The 21,332-nt window shown below is 41.6% G+C and overlaps 1 protein-coding gene across 4 annotated transcripts in view; it reads right to left on the bottom strand.

Moving 5' to 3' along the window:
* slc4a7 (solute carrier family 4 member 7) overlaps nt 1–21,332 on the bottom strand; it is a 57,707-nt gene that overhangs the window by 16,945 nt on the left and 19,430 nt on the right. For 3 of the 4 annotated variants that reach the window (XM_044358074.1, XM_044358072.1, XM_044358073.1), the window contains exons 2-13: nt 18,696–18,777; nt 17,395–17,535; nt 17,165–17,303; nt 15,643–15,803; nt 13,868–14,056; nt 7,729–7,838; nt 4,821–4,978; nt 4,510–4,597; nt 4,078–4,224; nt 2,751–2,854; nt 1,639–1,813; nt 1,111–1,244 (exon numbers count right to left, since the gene is read on the bottom strand). In XM_044358074.1, coding sequence (XP_044214009.1) covers nt 1,111–1,244; nt 1,639–1,813; nt 2,751–2,854; nt 4,078–4,224; nt 4,510–4,597; nt 4,821–4,978; nt 7,729–7,838; nt 13,868–14,056; nt 15,643–15,803; nt 17,165–17,303; nt 17,395–17,535; nt 18,696–18,777 — 1,628 coding nt within the window. The remainder of the gene's footprint in view (nt 1–1,110; nt 1,245–1,638; nt 1,814–2,750; nt 2,855–4,077; nt 4,225–4,509; nt 4,598–4,820; nt 4,979–7,728; nt 7,839–13,867; nt 14,057–15,642; nt 15,804–17,164; nt 17,304–17,394; nt 17,536–18,695; nt 18,778–21,332) is intronic. The other variant, XM_044358075.1, reaches the window with a different exon arrangement.

The raw sequence follows: 21,332 nt of genomic DNA, 5'->3' as shown, positions 1-21,332 counted from the left end.
ACCTCTTGCCTCCGAAAAATTTAACACAAAAGTCTGATTCAGCGGTTCGGTCGTTCAGCCTGAACATTCAGTTCAACCCATCAAGCCCTCCTTAGAGGAAACCAAATGGACCACTAGGAACACATTTCTGAATTTTATTTTGAAATTCTTCCTTCAGTATCAAAGATCTGTAATGTAACATATATGTCATAACGATCTTAGGTTCAGTGTGATACAGGACGTCTTATTAAATGGGTTGAAACCTTTAGTAACAAAATTAGTTAGTTCTGTCCCGTCTGCTGAGCAGGCACACCGCCATTTTGGAAGTGATGTCATGAGTACACAGATTCACACATTGTCACATGACTGCAGCAGGATGTTCAGTAGATGTCACTTTAGGGACTTCATGAGTTAAAGTCAAGGATAATAAGCTGTATGAGGAACTTTCCAGAACATTGAAAGGTTTCTTCTGGGTTAATACGGTCTGACATCCCAGCAGTCCCAATCCCAGTTACTGTCCTTCACTACACTGACGATGATGCTGACGATGATGATGATGATGATAAGTTGTGAGGACTAAAATAAAAACTGACGTCACCTGAAAGAAGGTTAAATCTTCTCTGAGCTGCAGAGTTTGTTGTATTGAGTAACAGCTGCTACATGTTGGACTCACTGAAGATCATTATTAAAAAGGTTCAATATTCAGCTTATTGTGGTTTCCTGTTATTTAAATCTTGTTGAACGTGAGGTGAACGTACGTAGAAACGCTGCCTGCAAGTCAAAGTCCAGGTTTCACAGGTTTTTATTATGTTTTTATTAAACTGTAAATCATGCAGAGATATTCCAGCAGAGCTCCAGAGTATAAACATACACCTGGAAACATGCAGAATATGTGTCCTTTAAGTTATTACATCTGAAATGTGTTAGATAACCGTCACGTTCCTGCTGAGTTTCACCTTCTTCTTGTTCCGGCAACATAATGTTAAAACACGTAACAGAAAGATTCTGACGTCTCTTCGTGTCAGTCAGCTGACGCTGAGAATAAAAGCAGTGAGTCTAATATTCAGGGTCTCAACATGAGGAGCTTCAGTCACCTGGACAGGGGGCGGAGCCTGGCCGGCCCTGACTCACCTGCAGAACTTGAAGAGGATCTTCTCAAAGACCAGAACTGGACCGGTGCTTCCCAGGATGGTGAGAGGCTGTCCGGCGAACAGCGAGTAGGCCACGCCGGTCATAGACGCCCCGAACAGAGACTCTATGGCACTCTGTCAGAGAGAGAGAGAGAGAGAGAGACAGGATCAGCTGGACAAAACATAAAATGACTTTTAAGCTTTGGGTCCGTTTTAAATTCTATTTAGTTTTCTTGCAAAACGCAGGATTAAAACATGTTTTTAGGACTTTTAGAGGTTTTTCTCTGAAAGCAGCTGCCTGCTGCGGCGCTGTGAGAGCGCTGAGAGTCAATCAAAACAGATCAACAACGAGCTGAAACTCACTACGAAGCTCCGTAAAGCCGAGAAGAGCTGCGAGTTATTCTCTGTAGGTTCATCACCGACACATTACACACTGACACATCATGTTATTATTATAAATATAGAGATGAGAGCTCACTTCCTCTCATAGTCTGTGTTGCGTTTTTAAAAATCTCCGTGTGGTTCTTACTATGTTTCCTTTGGTGGCTTCTCCCAGCAGGCCTCCGAACGTGATGACGGGCGACATGCAGGCGCAGTAGAGGAAGAGGACGGACGCCAAACACTGCAGGCTGACGGCGTCTCTGACGTCGCTCCACAGGAAGGGAGTTTTCCTCCGAATGTCGTTCACCAAACCGCCGAAAATCCTGACAGACCAGGCAGAGATTCACTGACATACATCATCCTGACGGTTTCACATCTTTGTTTAAGCCTTTTGGATCGAAGCTTTTATTTTCTAACTTCTTCCTGTTTTAAGTCAACACTTCCTTCATGTTTACCTGCTGAAAACACTTTTTCCTTCAACACTGATTCTGTTTTTAATCCACTTTAAACTGAACACTTCCTGCAGGTGTTTCACATTAAAACGCAGCTCAGAGATAATAATCTTCTTCTTTCTCGGGAGGCTTTTAAACAAACATCAGCAGCTGAACGACGATCAAGAAAACAGCAAAGTAGAAACGACTGGAAATCATTAATGAATGAAAACAGTATCTCAGTGGTGAATACGTCGGTGTGGAAATGGACGTTATACTCAGTTTACCATGTGAGACGTTATAGTGCAGCCACAGAAACATCTTATTACCTGAGACTCCGCAACTAACGATTATTTTCATGATGAATTACTTTTTCAATTAATTGTTTTATCTATAAAAAATACTGCTGATAAATTCTTGAAGAAAATTTCTTCAAATGTCTTGTTTTGTCCACAAAAACCACAAAATAATCAGTTTACCATCATGTGCAATAAAGTAAAGCATTAAATCATCACGTGAGAAGCTGGAATCAGCTACAAAAAGCTTAAAATTGACTATTCAGTTATGAAAATCGTTGCTAATTTCAGCTCCATCTGACACACGGCAGTTATATGAACACATGATGTATTTACAGCAGAGACAACCAGTAATGATGATGATGTTGATATGAGAGTTTAAAAAAAAAAAAGAAGTGATAATAAATCGGCAAATATTCGTTTTTTAACATAAAATATGTAGAGAAGAAGATCTTACGGTGTGTAATAACTTTATCGTGCTCTGTGATGGACATTGATATACATATCTGGCTGATTCTTGCGTGCAGACTCACTTTCCTGTCCTCTGCAGCTCTGGCCCGGTGTGATGCTCCGCCTCCTTGATGACATCAGAGCTGTGGGCGGAGCCGTTAGGGACCCACGGCATCTTCCTCTTCTCCTGCAGAGAGGAAGAGCTGAACTCAGGACGGCGTGCTGGCAGTGCAGCTGTGAGGACGTCGGTCCGTCCCACAGTTTGGTTCATATGATATATTTTGTATTTTTGTATTTATTTTCTAATGAATTTCACTGCTTACAGTTATTTGTTTTCTTGTGTGAGACAGAATTATCAAATATGTAATTTTGTTTGGACTATAATGTAACTTTAAGGTGCCGATAAAGTTTATTTAAATATTTGAATTTCATTTCAACAATTATTGGAGGAGGAATTGAACTTCTCATCTGGAGGCTTCATCAGGTTTAATTTGACCAAACATCTACAAAACTGACGACGTTCCCGTCGGCCTCAGCTGTACTTTGTGTTTAGTGCTAATCAGCAAATGTTAGCATGAACCTGGTAAACATCAGCATGTTAGCATGACATTAGCTTTTAGCTCTCACTGATACTCAGCAGGTTTGAGTCTGTAGTTTTCTTCACACAGCAGGGAGTTACTGAACCTAAACAGTTTGCATGTCGGCTCCACGAGAAGAAATCCACAGTGTTTGTATTTATAAATACATGGTGATGATGCATGTGATACATCAATATATTGATCCATCGGCTTTAGTGAGTGAACCTACCTGTCTGCCTGCCTGCAGGGCTCACAGACAGACCTGGAGCTGATCAATCAATATAAATACAGTCAATAAGTTCAAAACACACACAGCAGGATACTCAACGCCCCACGCAGGCCTTCGCAACAAACAGCTGTCTGTGCAGATTACGCTCTGTGATTGGTTGATGCTTTTATTCGCTGTGTGAAAACTCAGAAAAATCCACCTGGGTCCGAAAATCACGTTGCTCCTTCGCCTCTTAATATTCACGTTCTGTGTGAAAGTCCTCACGACACAAACAACAGCTCGAAAAAATATACTGACGTGCGAATCAATCGCACGACAAAAATCGCGTCCAGTGTGTAAAGGCCTGAAGAACACTGAGTTCTCCCACAATGCACAGCTGGAAAACATTAAACTAATGGTGGATGAAGGTGAAACATCTCCAGGAAACATTAAATAATTATTGAAGTTTTGGAAAAACATTTTGCTTGTAGCAGCTTGACTGTCCTCAAACGCATCATCTACATGTTAAATATGATGATGAACTAACAGCAAAAACCGGTTTACTATAAAGATCAGTGTCAGGATGCTGGTTCAGGTCTGGTGCTGCCGGACCGGCGGTCTCACCTGAGACGGGACGCTCTTCGGGGGTTCGATGCGGATGCTGGGGTCCCATTCACCCGGAGGAAGCACAGTCACCTGATCCAGGAACTCATCGATCCCCGACAGCAGGTCGTTCCTGTCCTTCGCCTTGTAGGCGACGTCATGGAAGATCTACCAGAGAGACAAAGATTAACCCCTAACCCACATTAGACCAGGTCTAGATCCAAAACCACAATACTTAAACCTGTAAAACCTGCAGTGGATTAACAAGTAGACTCCAGGTGTGCTGGTTTTTGATCTAGACCTGGTCCTGGTCTAATGTTGGATGGATAATGGTCTGGATGGGGGGAGTAAAATAAAGGTTCCACTAATCTGAATGTGGGTTTCAGAACTAAACTAAACTTCACTGTTCACATCTGGATCGGACGTTACGGGTCTCAGTTTTCTCCCTCTCACCTCGTCCGTCATCAGCGTGGCGATGGAGCGTCCGATCTCGTGGTACTGCGGACCTTTTCCAAACGGACCCAGCAGCAGGAAGAGGAACCTGCACGGACAGGAAGACGGTCAGAGACACGACCGAACAGATGTGACCCAGCGTTAGCCGCCTCCAGAACACTGGGTCCAGAACCAGCTTCAGAACACTGGGTCCAGAACCAGCTTCAGAACACTGGGTCCAGAACCAGCTCCAGAACACTGGGTCCTGAACCAGCTCCAGAGCACTGGGTCCTGAACCAGCTCCAGAACACTGGGTCCGGTGTGTGTTTTACCTGGTGGGCACGGGGACCTCGGTGAGGCCGGTCAGCAGCACGGCGGGGGCGAGACGAACGAAGGCGATGATCGGACGCTCCAGGAAGTCGACTTCACCCACCAGCACGTTAGAGGCTTCGGCGCCGGGAGGAATCTTCTTCATGAAGTTCATATCCACCTGAAACACACACAGAGAGATGAACCCTGCAGCCTCCAGAGGGCGCTAGCAGCACTTCAGACTGTCAGACGAGATGAAAATCAAACCTGCTGCTGTGACAGAGAATCTCTTACTGGGACTTACTGGGACTTACTGGGAATAATAAAAGCCGTTTCCAGAGATGCAATGTGTAACATTACTGGCTTTATTTATATTAAAGTCTTTAAATGTTCCTTCTAGCTTCACTCAGACATGACGGTACATTTATGGAAATGTTGTGATGAAGAGGAAGACGACAGATTCTTCCTCTCTGTCGAGCTGCATCACTAATATTCACATGAAACAAACAAACATTTTCACATCAAACACTTGGAGCAGAACGACTGATGGAGTCAGAATCAGCGACATCACCGACAGTGATAACAGGATCCATGCACATGGAAAAAAAAAAACACAGCGCGGCACCACGAGTCACAGCACACGCCACTGATTGGTCGACGGCCGGTGATTGACGGGTGAACAGACTTACAGCGGGCTTTCTGCCGGCCGCTCGCAGCAAACAAACGCAGTCGCAGTCCTGCTGAGAAACAAACCGTTTGACAGTTTCTGATTGGATCTTTCAGGTTCATGCTAATGAGTAATAAAGTCACATGACTGACAGCAGCGTGTTCACAGTGACATCATCGTCAAAACAACACAGGTTTCCAGTTCATCTGTTAAGTGTTTTGTCTATAAACTGGTGAATGGTTTGTATTTGTTCAGCGTCTCACTAAAGGACACTTTAACTCCACAGCTTCAAACCGCCGACACCGAGGTCACCTTCCATCCAACGAATCATCTAAAAAAAGATTCAGTTTACTGAAATGTAAAAGAAGGAAACAACAATCACTCACGTTTGACTGGATCAAGAGAACTTTTTTCTTATTTTTGCTGAAATTACTTAAAGAATAAGTACAAATTCAGCAGAGTGAGGAACAAACATCTGTATTTACAGATGCAGCTGCTGTCTGTCTGTCAGCTGGTTCCTGTCTAGTAACTGGGACCAGTATGTAGTTTATTATGGTGACGTTGTCAGTTAGCGGAGGCTCATGTGTGTGTGTGTGTTGTGTTTAAATGTGTTTAGCAGAGATCATACAGATGAGCTTCACATGTAGCAACAGATGGGAAGTATTCAGGGAGTCCAGCTGACCAATAGGAGCCTGAAAACGTTTAACCCTTTCATTTCATCTTCTTTCATTGTAGAAACTTTAGTTTGGTGTGAAATATTTTAACATAGTTTCCACTTTCCTTCAAACATTTAGACTAATCAATAACTTATAAGACATTCTGATCACAACCTGAATTATTAACTAATGAATTTACAATTAGAATATCAATAAATACAGATGCAAATAAATAAAATAAATAATAGTTTTGGACTGTTGCTCAGACGTCTCTTTGGGTTTTTGGAAGCTGTGATGAGATTTTTCACCGTTTTCTGACATTTTAAAGAGCAAACAATCGATCGATTGAGAAAATAATCATCTGTAGTTTAATTGACTACAGCTGTGTGATAGTTAACTCGTGTGTCAGTGACTCAGTGAGAAGTGTAATTCACTTTGATTCACACTCAGAGTTAAATTAATGCTGAAGGTTTAACATGGTGAAGAGCTTCACAATGAATCGTCACCTGTTGAGATCAGTGAAATGATGTGGAGGTTATTATCTGTCCGTCCTGCTCAGAGACGAATATTTAACACCAAATTAACAGTAAATAAAGGTTCAATTCGTCCATTTAAAGAGCAGCTTGAAGTCTGTGTGTGTCTCCTTCTTATTAATTCATTTAACAACAGTCTCACCAGAAGGAAAAGAAATAAAACATGATGACTGAATGTTTTCACCGTGATTTATTAACCCTTTCATGCACAGTGTTCACTACAGTCGACAGATATTTGGAAGCCATCTTGAACCATTAAGTTGTCGCACCGCGTCCCAACAACCAGGCGTTGAACCCTGAAGTGTTTCCATCTGAATCACAGCCAGTAGCTCAGCAATATCTGTTACATACTGTTATTCTCAGAGAAAGGTAGAAATATATATTTTTCAACTAAATAAGATGTTTGAAATACTTTTATCAAGTTTTTTTTTCTTGCACATTATTTTCTGTGAGTGTGAATCCGTCTGTCTGCTCCGGTTAGTTTATTCTGCCTGTTGGGTCGATGACATGTTTCTCAAATATTGTATATAATATCTCTATTGTTGTTGTTATTTCATGTTTCTATGTGTATTCATACCATTTGCTCTTAGTAGTAATATATGTGTGTATAATGTGTGGGTTTTTTTCCTATATTGATTTCCATGAATCACTTTTTACTCCGTTGATGCATAGTGACACATTTCCTAATACAATATTTTTAAAAAAAAGTTACTGACATGATTTTTCACTTGTTTGAGGGTTATAATGTAATGATTCCTCTGATTTTCCTGCATGAAAGGGTTAAATGAGTGGAAAACATCAGTTATCCTGCTCTGAACCTCCTCCAGTGTTCCTGCAGCTGCTCGTTTACACCACCAGGTGGCGCATCGAGCCTGATTATATGATATATGATTACATGATAAATGAAAGTTAATCAAAGAGTTTCATTAAAACAATCAATGATCAGATATTTGCTGACTCATTTTCTGTTGATATTACTGATCAATGAGTCATTTCAGCTTCAGTCTTTGTATTAAATATTTCCTGCTGTGTGATAAACCTCCTCAGACAGTTTTCCAGCTGTGAGTGTCGTTACCTTGCTGAAGTCCACCGTGCTGTTTTCACGACTGCCTCCGTTGATGCGACCGTCGTTTGTCTTGTTGGTGTCGAGGTTTCCTGGAGCCGACTGAGGAGACGCCAGCAGACCTGCTCACACAGGAAGACAACCATCAGTTCATACAGCAGGAAACCATCATCTGCTACTGCTGTCACATCATGATGAGGATGATGATGATGATGATGATGATGATGATGATGATGATGATGATGATGATGATGATGATGATGATGATGATGATGAGGAGGAGGAGCTCAAGAAGATCTGTCACATGCTGCTGAAGCATTTCATGTCTCACTTTTACTAAAGATGAAGACTTCAAGGATGAAGATTCTCTGAGTGTCTGAGGGAAACAGGACTAGTCTAAAAAAATAATATCTTCTTCCAAAAACAGGACAGGAAGTCGCCTATAACTGTTCTGCTTTGAGCTGAAATACATTAAATTCTAAATATGTGTTCAGGTTAGAGATGTATGATATTGGATATTTTGCCGATATCCGATATTTCCAACTTATTGTGGCCGATACTGATGCTGATATATGTACATATTATTTCCAGCTGGCTGAGGAGACTATTACTATTATCAGCTGCTTCTTCCCGCTTTAACCTGAATAACAAACCGGGACTCGGTGCTCCGGTTGGATCCACATAGAGAGCCGAGGCTAACGTTAGCTGGGAGGCTAGCGGAGCGTTAGCCGCAGCATGACCAGGAGGGAAGCACAGCCAGCTAGCCTCCCAGCTAACGTTAGCCTCGGCTCTCCGTTTGGATACAACCGGATCCAAGCTGGTCTGACGGGCGGCCGAGTGAAGTTCAGCCTTCAGAGGAAACACCGGGACCGTCAGGGTGAAACAGTCCATGGAGGGAAACACAGTCAGGAGGAGGCGACAAATCAGCCTCTCATGATCAGCAGCAATCATATTAGAGCTTTTATCAGCCGATGATATCGTGCATCTCTAGTTCAGGTAAAACTCAGTTTAACCGGATGCATTTGACTGCTGAAGTGTTTATTAGCAACAAGCATTAATGAACAAGTTCCCCGATTCTCAGTTCAACTATAAGAAACGTCTGCTGGCGGCATCATCATCATCATCATCATCATCACCACCATCACCATCACCATCATCATCACCATCATCATCATCATCATCACCATCATCATCATCATCATCCCAGAGCCTCTCTGGTCTGAACCAAAGATTTTTTTTACTCAAAGCTGAAAGTCTTTATTCAGCTACATGTTGCTCCTCCTGAGGTTTCTACACTTTATCAACATTAAATATGTGTTTTTTTAATTCAGGTGACGTTCACCACAAACACACGAGGACTTTATGTTTGATCAAACATGAAACAGAAACAGCAGCTGAGTTGCTCCTGCACGCACACACACACACACACACACACACACACACACACACACACACACACACACACACACACACACGTCTTTGGAACAATAACGTGTCCTGATGCAGCTTTATAAGATCCAGCAGCTGATTCTCTGATAACTGTTCCTGCTGTTCAGGCTGATTTAACTCACATGACTGCTGAAGTTCAACCTGACAAACACACGAGACCAGCAGGAGACACTCAGACACACGTGTTACTGTTTCACACACACACACACACACACACACACACACACACACACTTAAACCGTGACATCACAGCCTCCCATCAGCCTCGTGTCCTGTTACACTCTGGATATCTAAACCTGATGTTAAATGTCACTGTGAGCACATACACTCACCCCGTTTGACTCGAACCTCTTGATCTTTAACCTAAATTTAAAGTCTTTAAACATAGAAATGACTGAGTCACATGTTGGATATATTCTACTGAACAATGTTTGTCCAAACAGCATTAAGTTAATTTACTTAAAGGACGAGTTCACAGTCAACAGTCAGGAGACTAAATGAACATTAAAGCTGTAATCATTCCTCCTGTTCATACTGACCATTAGAAGATCCCTTCATAATGACCTTACAATGGAAGTGATGGAGGACAAAATCCACAGTCTGAAGCTAATATGAAGCTTCAGCGTCCAAATGAGTCAAATCAAGTAGATATCTTTCAACGTTACAGTCTTTTTAGTGCCAAAGTTCCTCTTTTTGTTACTATACTTCCACCTGCAGCTCAACAGGGAAACACAAAGACTGTAAATGTGTCAGATATCCACTTGATATGACGAACTCAGACTGCTGAAGCTGAATAGAAGCTTCACACAGACTTTTAAATAAACCGGTTAGTGCTGTAAGTGCTTTACAGTGAAACCATGAAAGACACATTCAAGAAGACAAACAGACAGACGAACACAGCGAGCACACACCTGAATTTATCAAAGTCAGTCTAAACAAGGAGGTTTTTAGGTGTTTAGGTGATGGAAGTGGTTGCCAGGGCAACAAAAGCACAGTCACCTCTGGTTTTTAGTCTGGTAGGGTCAACTGGTTTTGGTTGGAAAACCTCAGTGAGCTAAACCGCCGACGGCTTCATGAGTGATCGAGACAATCTTGATATTTAAACGACTGTGTTGGATTTTATCCTCCATCACTTCCATTAAAGCACATCTGAAGGATCTTTTAATATCCAGTATGAACAGGAGGAATGATTACAGACACTGGGAACACTGGGAAGCTCCTTTAAGTTAAAGATGGAAACACTGGAAGTTACTTCAAAGATCAGAAAAAATCAAAAATTTTCTGATTTTTGTTCAGAAATTTGGTTTTGGTTAAATAAATGAATAAGATATTCCAGTTCCAAGAAACCTGCCGATCGTCTCCAGTTTCAGTTGAAGCTTTTCCATTCAGCTATTTTTAGCTATAATTAATTTTTTTATTAACGAGATCTGTTTATGATTGACTGATCAGTCTCCGTTAGTCTGTAAATGATCTGGAGGTTTCGCTGCTTGTCGTCCGTCACGCTTCCTGATTATTAGGACTTTAAAGTCGGCCGTCAGCACATCACTCGGTAACGAGGTGTCAGCAGTCACATGATGATGCGTCGACACTTTTATTGACGTCTGCAGATCATTGATCAGGAGCAGAGAAACTCTACCTGACGTATTAAATACGGAGCATCTCTGCTGTTCTACTTTATTCAAGTCAACGATGACGCTCGTTATCAAGAAGTGCAAGAAAATCTGCCAACGAGCGAGATGTTAATGAGTCGACATATTTAATGAACAAGCTGAAGTCGTTACAATAAGTTTATCATGAATTAATACTTGAGACTGTAAACATCAGTGTTATCGTTCTCTCTGGAAGAAAGACAGAAGTAGAAGAAAGAGGAAGTAGTAGTAGTGGTGCTGTTGCATGCATGATGAAGATCGTTGGTCAGAAACGTCACACCGAGCGTCGTTAGTCTGCTGTTGTGATGTCACGGCGTGCAGACGGATATTTGCCTGTGTGACTGTGAGGATCCAGACAGGAGACGTCCTTCTGTTTGTCCTCCATCTTCAACACCTCCTCCTCCTCTTCCTCCTCCTCAGGGGGGTGGACCACCACATGGGGGATCCTGGCTGCTCCGCCCCCCTCTGGAGCGCTGGAGGAGGAGGAGGAGGGACCGGCGAGGTGGCGGGAGGGGGTGGGGCCGTGTGGGCGGGGCTCCGAGAGGTGATGGGATAGAGTGGGAGTGGTCTGAGGCGAGGAGGCGGGGCTAGAGAGGAAGCCTCCCAGCAGGTTGGAGAAACGACGAGGGGACGGAGGAGGAGTAGAAGAAGAGCACGGAGCGACGGAGGAACTACGGAGGAGGGAGAGACGGGAGGAAGATAGACCCTCCCCTGAAGAAGAGGAGGAGGAGGAAGAGGAGAACAGAAAAAAGAAGGAGAAGAAAAAGGAAGTAGAGGAGGAAGAGGAGAAGAAGAAGAATGAGTTTGAGAGAAACATCAGCAGGACGACTGAACGATGTTCATGCTGGTTTTTAAAGTCGTGCAAACAGCAGATCATTCAGATATTGATCCAGCTGAGGAGATCACTGATCGATCAGTCACATGACTGATATTAATGAGCTCATTGTTTAACTGCTCATATTACAGATCTTAACAGCTGCAACGACCACACTGTGTGTGTGTGTGTGTGTGTGTGTGTGTGTGTGTGTGTGTGTGTGTGTGTTCAACGTCTATATCACATCCTCAAATTCTCCTCGTGATCACGTGATGCAAAAAACTTGTTGATATGTTCAACACTTTTTAAAACTAATAGAAGACGAGTGTTTCCTCCTCAGCCAGATTTAAAGGAGGTTCCCAGTGTTCCCAGTGTCTATAAACCAGCAGTCAGGTGTCTGTAATCATTCCTCCTGTTCATACTGGATATTAAAAGTCTGTGTGAAGCTTCTATTCAGCTTCAGCAGTCTGAGTTCGTCACATCAAGTGGATATCTGACACATTTACAGTCTTTGTGTTTCCCTGTTGAGCTGCAGGTGGAAGTATAGTAACAAAAAGAGGAACTTTGGCACTAAAAAGACTGTAACGTTGAAAGATATCTACTTGATTTGACTCATTTGGACGCTGAAGCTTCATATTAGCTTCAGACTGTGGATTTTGTCCTCCATCACTTCCATTGTAAGGTCATTATGAAGGATCTTCTAATGGTCAGTATGAACAGGAGGAATGATTACAGCAAGAAACACAGCTTTAATGTTCATTTGATGACTGACTGTTGGTTTAAAACACTTGAAACATTGTGGATTCGTCCTTTAAGACATTAAATATTTATATTCTATTCACTTTACGTTCGCTAACTGAACTGAATTAAACTGTGTAACGTGCAGGTAGTTCAGTGTTAGAGACACAACAAAGCATTAACTGTCATATCACACTCACACTCACACACTCACACACACTCACTCACTCACACACACTCACACACACTCACACACACTCACTCACTCACACACACTCACACACTCACTCACACTCTCACACTCACTCACACACACTCACACACTCACACACACTCACACACTCACTCACACTCACACACACTCACACACACTCACACACACTCACACACACTCACACTCACACACTCACTCACACTCACACACTCACTCACACTCACACACTCACTCACTCACACACACTCACACACACTCACACACACTCACACTCACACACTCACTCACACTCACACACTCACACACTCACACACACTCACACTCACACACTCACTCACACTCACACTCACACACACTCACACACACACACACACTCACACACACACACACACTCACACACACTCACACACACACACACACACACTCCTGCTCTCTGCAGACTGACCTGCAGGTTTCAACATGACAAAGCTTCGGGTTACATCGGCTCCGGCTGCAGAATTAAAACATTCCTCTCTCGCTCACAAACAGGATTTATGAGTCTGGATATTAAAAATCTGACTGATCAGCTGGTGTTAGTCGGTTATTAACTCGCCGCCTCAGCAGGCGAAGTTCAGGTTAGTGCTGACTGACAGGAAACAGACCGAACTACTGCTGACGACGACGACAAGCTAACAGACTCCGAGTAAATATTCAACAATAACTCATCACATCAGGCGTGTAAAAGCTGAGAAACGAGCAGCGTTCACTCAGGTTTAGTGGAATAAAACCCAACAACAACAAACCTGTAACACTGAAGAGACAAACTCAAGTTACAGCCCTCCATCACGTCAATACAGAAAATGATATGGAGCTCGTTACCATGCCAACACAACGCCATACACCAATCAAAGACCCATCACCATGTCTCTCTGTTATCAATCAGGATGATTAACTTGAACTCTGATGGTGGAAAGTAACTAAGTACATTTACTCAGGTGTTGTACTGAAGTACAATTTCTGAAATACTTTACTAAATTAAATATATATTCAATTGTTATTTGTGCCCAAATATCTTATATCATAACTCTCTTCAATAATTAAGTTATTGATTGGTGGTTTTATTTAGATAGAACCACATATATACGTATAATTCCAAGGTCACGATGTGTCAAAATGCAGATTTACTGGACAGATTGATTAATCCAGAGAACGACATCGTCCACTCGGTGGATGAAGAACCACATCCAGGTGAAATGTGTTAAATGAAGGTAAATGAAACTGAGGATGACGACGGCGCTGCGGCCTCACCGTTGCGTTCCAGTAAATGTGGGTCGGAGTGTTTCTTGCCTATGTCTGCGAAGGATCGGACCAGCGGGATGCGGTTGCTCAGCTTCTTCTCGTTCTGATGGTGATGACGCCTCAACATGGCCTCTCGCACTTTGTCTTGCACGCCCTCCTCCATCTGACCCGACGCCAGCATGCTGTCGATCACCATGTCTGCAAGTGAAGGGGATTTACACTAATTACTGATCAGTTAATCACATTTTAAATCACTGCAGCCACTTTGACAACTTTCATTCTGGATTTCAGACCATCCACAGTACTGGGACCAGTCCTCAGTAAAGTCTGCTGAGCACGGTGCGTTCAAGAAACACATGAAAACTCAACACTTTGTTGATTATTGCACTTCTTTCTTGTTGTTTATGGTATTTCTTATCTACTTCCAGTTGTTTCTTACTTTAATAATTACAGTATATATATTAAATAAATGCATATTCTCATTACACTTGTACCATCGCTCACTGTCCTCAAACGCCTCACTTGTAAATCACTTTGGATTAAAGAGTCCGCCGAATGAAAAACTGTAAATGTGAAATGTCTCAAATTAGGAGATATTTTTTCTTAACTTGACATGTGGAGTTCCCCAAGGCTCAATCCTAGGGCCTGTTTTATTTAACATGCTTCAATTACATCACATTATTGTGCAACACAATAAAATTAGAGCATATAAGAGTAAAGTTACTCAACAAAAAGGACAGAGGCATGGTGGCAGTTTCTTCAGGAAACAGCTTACAGATACCAGGTGGCATCATCAGTCTAGATCATGCAGCTGATCAATCAGCTGGCACAGTTTTAAAGTAAAACCAAAAGCTTGAAGAAACTGCCAACATGTCTCTGATAGATCTAGTTACAATAAAATGATTCATAATTATGCAGATGACACCCAAATTTACATTACTGTCAGTAACTCCTGCTGTGCTGCCTTGACATGCAGCTTGAATTACTATTTTATGATCATGACGTCTGGTGAAATCAAAATAAATATAGTTTGACGAACAGCTCTATTGTGTTATTTTAAAAAGAGTGATGACAGAACAGGTAAGAGGACAAACGAAGTTGTGTTTTTTACTTAACTGACACTCAACTTATTTCTTTTTTCTCAACCTCAGTTCTTGTCATCCTCACTAAAGTACAAGGCCAGCGTTTTTCAGATTTATCCACTCTGGAGTTCCCCAAGGCTCAATCCTAGGGCCTGTTTAATTTAACATATACATGCTTCAGTTTGGCCAAATTATGCAAAACAATAATATCAACAATCATAATTTGCAGACGATACCTAAATTTACTTCACTCTGTAGACTCATAGATTCTCTCTGCATGTGCAATGAAATCAAAGCTCAGATGTTTCTTAATTTCCTTAAACTGAACAGAAAAAACTCCACTCTGCCTTTGAAAACCAAGAACACGGTTGAAAATCTCGGTGTAATCATGAACTCAAGACAGATTAAATCACTGTAGCCGTCTCTCCTCAGGTCTCCCAAAAGAAAAACTCTTCATCTCATCCAGGATGCTGCTGCTGCAGAGTTTCAACAAAAACAAAGAATCTGAACACATCACAGCAGTTCTCAGGTCTCTGCTGCTGGTCTATAAAGCTGTAAATGCTTCAGGACCAGAATACATCTTTGACTAAACACGTAGAGGCAGCAGGTTCCTCTGCACAGCCTACAAACGAGCTGATGGCCTCCTCCAGTATCTGACCATCCATCTGGACAGTGAACGCAGCGTCGGTTTAGCGTGCTGACCTGCGATCTCCTCGATGGTGTTGGCCCTCATGTCCAGCAGCACGGTGCCGTTCATGATGCAGGAGCGCAGCTCAAACAGGCTGTGCAGGGACAACGTGGCCACGTACGGTTTACTCCAACGCTCGCCGCCGTCCTCCACGTCCTCCTCGAACTTCAGCCACCTGAACACAAAACACAGTTATCTTAACATACTAGTGCGCAGTTGTATAAAGCATCAAATGTTTTTTCTTAGCAAGTGTCTCAGATTGTACAAATATAACTTGTCACAATCAGTCTATGTGTAGCCATATAATAAACTCACTTCTAGATCCATTAACTGCACAGACCCTGATTATAAAACATTAAATACTTCCATTAAAACAGAATCCACTTGTCACATAGTCACACTCAAAGTAAACATTATTTTTGCTGGTAGTTAGCAGTTGTCCAGGTGTTATGATGAAATATCTACTGGATTTATAAGGAAAGTTGTTCAAAAGCTGACAAAGACTCTGTGGTGTATTTTCATTAAAAGTCATTGGTGTGCTTAAAGACAATATTAAGCTATGCAGATTGATTTTATAAGTTTATAAGCAATAAGGGCTAGTGTGATACAATTTGTATTGGTGTAGTTATAATCTCATGAACCATATTTAATCACACTGTACGTATAGAGGCACGGTAGAAGAATCATAATCATACACTGGAGAAATTTGAGTGTGTTTGTATTACATGTCACTTTGCTTGGGTTTGCTAAAGTCTTCACCTTTCAAACATACTCTCTGGAGGAGATCAAGAAATAAGGGTGTAAAATGACTAGAATAACTTACAAAAAAATAAAAAAGGCCAGAAGACAACTTGGCAATAATGGTGTAAAATGATTCCCAATACTTATATATAAAAATTGGATATAATCAGGCAGAATTGAATATGCCAGTACATATCCTCAAACACCTCAAAAACCTGTTTTGAAGAGTTTTGACCAACAACGAGTGACGGAGATAAAAGTAACATAATAATTGGTCAAAAATTAGGGAGGGTGGATGATAAGGTGTGACCTAAGCCGACCCAAGGGCATAAAAACAATGCCCCAAAGAAAAAACCTTTGGAGCGATTTGGTTCTTTGTAAAAGTGCTACTTGCTCCCCTTTTTTGCCGGCATTAAAGAACCTCTGACTCCCTTTTTATTTTCAAGAGAGAGTTTTTTGCTCTGGTACCTTTTTCTGCAACAATTTGATACAAAGACTCCTGGAGGAAGATAAAACATCAACACTGAGTTATAAATCCTGAATAAATAAAAACTAATCCTGCACGAAGAACAACGGATCAGTGTTGAAAGCAGAGTGGTGTGTTATTGTAATTAAAGTGGTGTGTGGTGTTATTTTAAACATGTGAAATGGCGTAAGGATCATCTTGGATCAATCAAACAACTGTGGAGCATTATTATAAATAAAAATAACGTTTGAAGGGATTTACAAAGCGAACCAGAACGAGAGGAAGTAAAACTCTGTTTGTATGTAATAGAACATGGAGCGTGTCCTCGCCTGGCGGTCTCCTTCCACTCCTGCATGTCTCCGTCTCTGAAGGCGATCTCGTCCAGCTCGGTGAACAGGTCGTGGGGGATGTGCTCCTCGTCGTCGTCCTCCGTGCCGAGGATGAACTGGACTCTCTGAGACGGCGTGTCTGCAGCGAAAACGGCGACAAACTCTTCATCGTATCGTCGTTTCATGATGTCAACGTGTGTGAATGTGTGTAAACAAACACCGTGACCAACCGTATGTCGGCGACTCTCGTCCGTCCTCCCGGTCCGAGCGGTCCCGTCGTTTCCGGTGATGTCTGTGTCCTCGGTGACGGTGCCGCCGCCGGCTCTGTCGACCCAGAGGGACGTGAACGCCGACGTACACCGCCCTGTGACCTGACGGAGGAAATACAGTCACAACACGGCACAGACGACACAAACAGAAAACCCTCTGATCTTTATTCTTTAGCACTTTTTATTGTTGAAGCACTTTATTACTTGGTTTTGATAAAAAAAATAAATAAATCAATAAAAGTGGCTTCTAACAAATCCATAAGAATTTGGGTGCATCTTAAGCAGAAGTGTGATGAGTGTGATTAGAATAAATAATCAATTATTTCCTCAACTTTTACTTTAAATACTGAATCAGAAATAACCCAGAAAACAACGTTGTTCTGCTACAGCAACAGAAATAACACAGTTAGTGACACACCGACGTCTCCAGGACGTTTCAGTTCATGGTTACTAGTCTAATTAGGGCCGGGAATCTTTAGGAATCTTTAGGAATCTTTGGGGATCTTTGGGGATCTTTGGGGATCTTTGAGAATCTTTGAGAATCTTTGAGAATCTTTGAGAATCTTTGAGGAATCTTTGGGGATCTTTGAGAATCTTTGAGAATCTTTGAGAATCTTTGAGAATCTTTGAGGAATCTTTGGGGATCTTTGAGAATCTTTGAGAATCTTTGGGGATCTTTGGGGATCTTTGAGAATCTTTGGGGATCTTTGGGGATCTTTGGGGATCTTTGGGGATCTTTGAGAATCTTTGAGAATCTTTGAGAATCTTTGAGAATCTTTGAGGATCTTTGGGAATCTTTGGGAATCTTACAATTCAATTCTTGGTGTCCGATTCGATTCAGAATCCATTCTTGATTGATTGAAAAGAAAAGGAATCATTATCTTGAGTCTCTTAAACCAGTACACTGTGAGCCAAACCAGTCACTGTCCACTGAACTGCAATATGACACATAACAGTTCACCCACCACTTCCTCTAATATACAGTTTACACACAAATATTAATATTCCTGCTTCTGATAGAAATAAATACAAATGAGAAATCATGAATGAATCAAAAGGAGTGTCAGTTCCTCTCAGACACGATGAGTCTTCTGGCTTTTTATACTCGTTCATGTTGAAAAGTGTCCACAGCTGAGTGACTCATGTAAAGAGGAGAATAAATACGGGCTGAATCATCTCTGCTACTCTCTGTTTGATTGTAAATACAGACAGAAGTGTGTGTGTGTGTGTGTGTGTGTGTGTGTGTGTGTGTGTTGACTCACTCTCCAGCTCTTCCTTCTCAAAGTTAGTGTAGAGGGTGGAGCTGGTCTTCCCGCGGTCCAGCACCGCCTCGTCATCGTTCCCCTGCAGCACACATGCAAACACCAACAGGTAAATCAATAAGATAAGGTTTTAATTTGACATAAAGCAGCTACTCAAACACACTAAACTAATATTTATTCATTAATCAGCTGACTGACCACACACACAGTAATTATTTAGTGTGTTCATGGTGCTGAACCTTCACAGACACTGTCAGCAGGTTTTTACAATTATTTTAAGAAGGCGGGAAGTTTAGACATTAACAGCAGAACCAAAGCAGCCGACTTTGAACCTCATGGATTAGAGAGTAAGACGAGTCAGCAGGATCATTTCTTGTTGGACGTGTACGACGCTACTGACCTCGTCTGCTTTCTAGTAACATTATTCTTTGTCTGTATGAGATAAGTATAAAAGGATGATACCAGACAGGTTGGGGAGGCTATTAGAGCCACAACTAACCATTATTTTCATTATCAATTAATCTGTCGACTGTCTTCTCGATTAATCAATTAGTTGTTTGGTCCATAAAATGTCACAGAGACGAAAGAAACCAGAAAATATTCACATTTCAGACGCTGCAATCAGAGAATTTGGATGTTTTTTTTTCTTAAAAAATAACTCAAAACAATCAATCGATGATCAGAATAGTTGCAGATCAATTCAACGGTTGGCAGCTGATCTATTAATCAGCTGATCGTTGCAGCTCTCGGCCTCTCGCCAACAAAACGCCATCAAGTCCGTTTACTAACAGAACAGTTCCTGCTGTTAAACAGATGGAAATGCGAACAGTTCAATACCAGCACGTTCAGTTATAACTGGTTATACTGGCCAGCGGCTGTGGTATCCATCATAGAAAACACACCAACTGAACTGTTAACAGACAGAATCAAACTCTGGTTTTAGTTTCTGTCACTATGTGCGTCTGGTTTTCTGTTTCCATCATAATAATCATCATATTCCTCCTGAAATATTGATTTTTCCTAAACTGTGACACTCAGTCTGTCCGTCTCACAGCCGACAGGATCGCCGTGAGTCAAAGTGTCGCCGCTGAAGTCAACAGGAAGTTGATTGAGAGTAAACAGCTTCCTGCATCATCATTTTATTTGTGTTGTTATAACTTTGTTTCCTCTTTTGTTCTTATACACACACACACTTATACATATACACACACACACACACACACACACACACATACATATATACACACACACACACACACACACACACACACACACACAGCGCTCCAGTCTCGGCGTGTGTCAGACAGGAAGTGAAGCTCCATGCTGGTTGGTTGTAACTCAGCTGTGAAACTGCACTTAAAGCCTGCTGTCTGTTTGTACAGCAGCATGCTGACACACACACTGACACACACTGACACACACACACACACACACACACACACACACACACACACACACACACACACCCCTGACTGAACACATTTAATCCGTCACTGAAACTGTGTAAACTCACATCACACACTTTAATCCGTCACTTCATACATTTAACCGACTGGATGTTTCAGCTGCTTGTGATTCAGGATGAAAATCAGACGTCAGAATTAACATTAAAAACACATTAAAGTTACATTTTTCTCCTCGATAACGTCTGAAACTTTGGTGACAGGTTGTAAAAGCTCAGACGGAGAAACTGGACAGTAAATTACGTCGGATTTTCCCCCCCGAGCGACCAGCAGGAAACCTCAGTCTGGTCTCATGTGGGATTTGTTACTAAATCTGCTTTTAATCACACAGAGACACTAATGCACACTCTTATATCCACTTCATCTAGTTTTTATTTCACAGATTGTATTATTATAACTTTTACATTTTTTTATTTTATGACATTTTCATAATTTTTGCTCCTCATGTGCATTAATGTCTTAAACAGTTTTACTGTCTTATTATCAGCTCGTCAGTCATCTGTGAACTGCACTACAAATAAAGCTTGATTGATTGATTGGTTGTTATCAAGCTTTTTAAAGATACATTCATTTCAGAAACATGTCAATTAAAAATTTAAATGTCAAAAACAGAAGCTGTAACACAAAAGAGAAAAAGTAAAAAAAAGATTATGAATCTGATGACAGTTTAAGTTTTTACCAAAACAAACAGATTGAGGTTTTTATGAACATTTTCTACTGTAGTGAAAACACCAGATGTTAAGAACACTTGTTTCCTGTCTGAGGTGTAACAGTAGCTGAGCAGATAAAAATCAAAAGTCAACACACTGAGTGAATAAATGTTGACGTGCATGAATCATGTGATTTTTCCCTCTAAACTTCTCACATGCTTTCATTTCAATAAATGTTCAAATGATCCAATATTTCAGCAAAAATCAAAGATTAGAGAAAAAGAACTTTGTTTTTTCTTCTTTCCTCTCCCATTAATCATCAGATTTATCTGCTGACCCTTTGGAGGGGCCCCGACCCCTAGGTTGGGAACCACTGGACATAATATTTATGTACTTTTACTGTGGTAGGATTTTTACATGCAGGACTTGTACTTGTAACAGAGTATTTTTATACTGCTGTATCGGTGCTTTTACTGCAGAGTACAGCGGCGGCTACCGGAGGCTCCTCCTCTTTCTCTCTACTC

This window comes from Thunnus albacares, chromosome 8 (assembly GCF_914725855.1).
Source record: "Thunnus albacares chromosome 8, fThuAlb1.1, whole genome shotgun sequence".
NCBI classification, from domain to species: Eukaryota; Metazoa; Chordata; class Actinopteri; order Scombriformes; family Scombridae; genus Thunnus; species Thunnus albacares.
The sequence above is the reverse complement of the archived record's forward strand: the minus strand, read 5'-3'. Positions and strand labels throughout refer to the sequence as shown.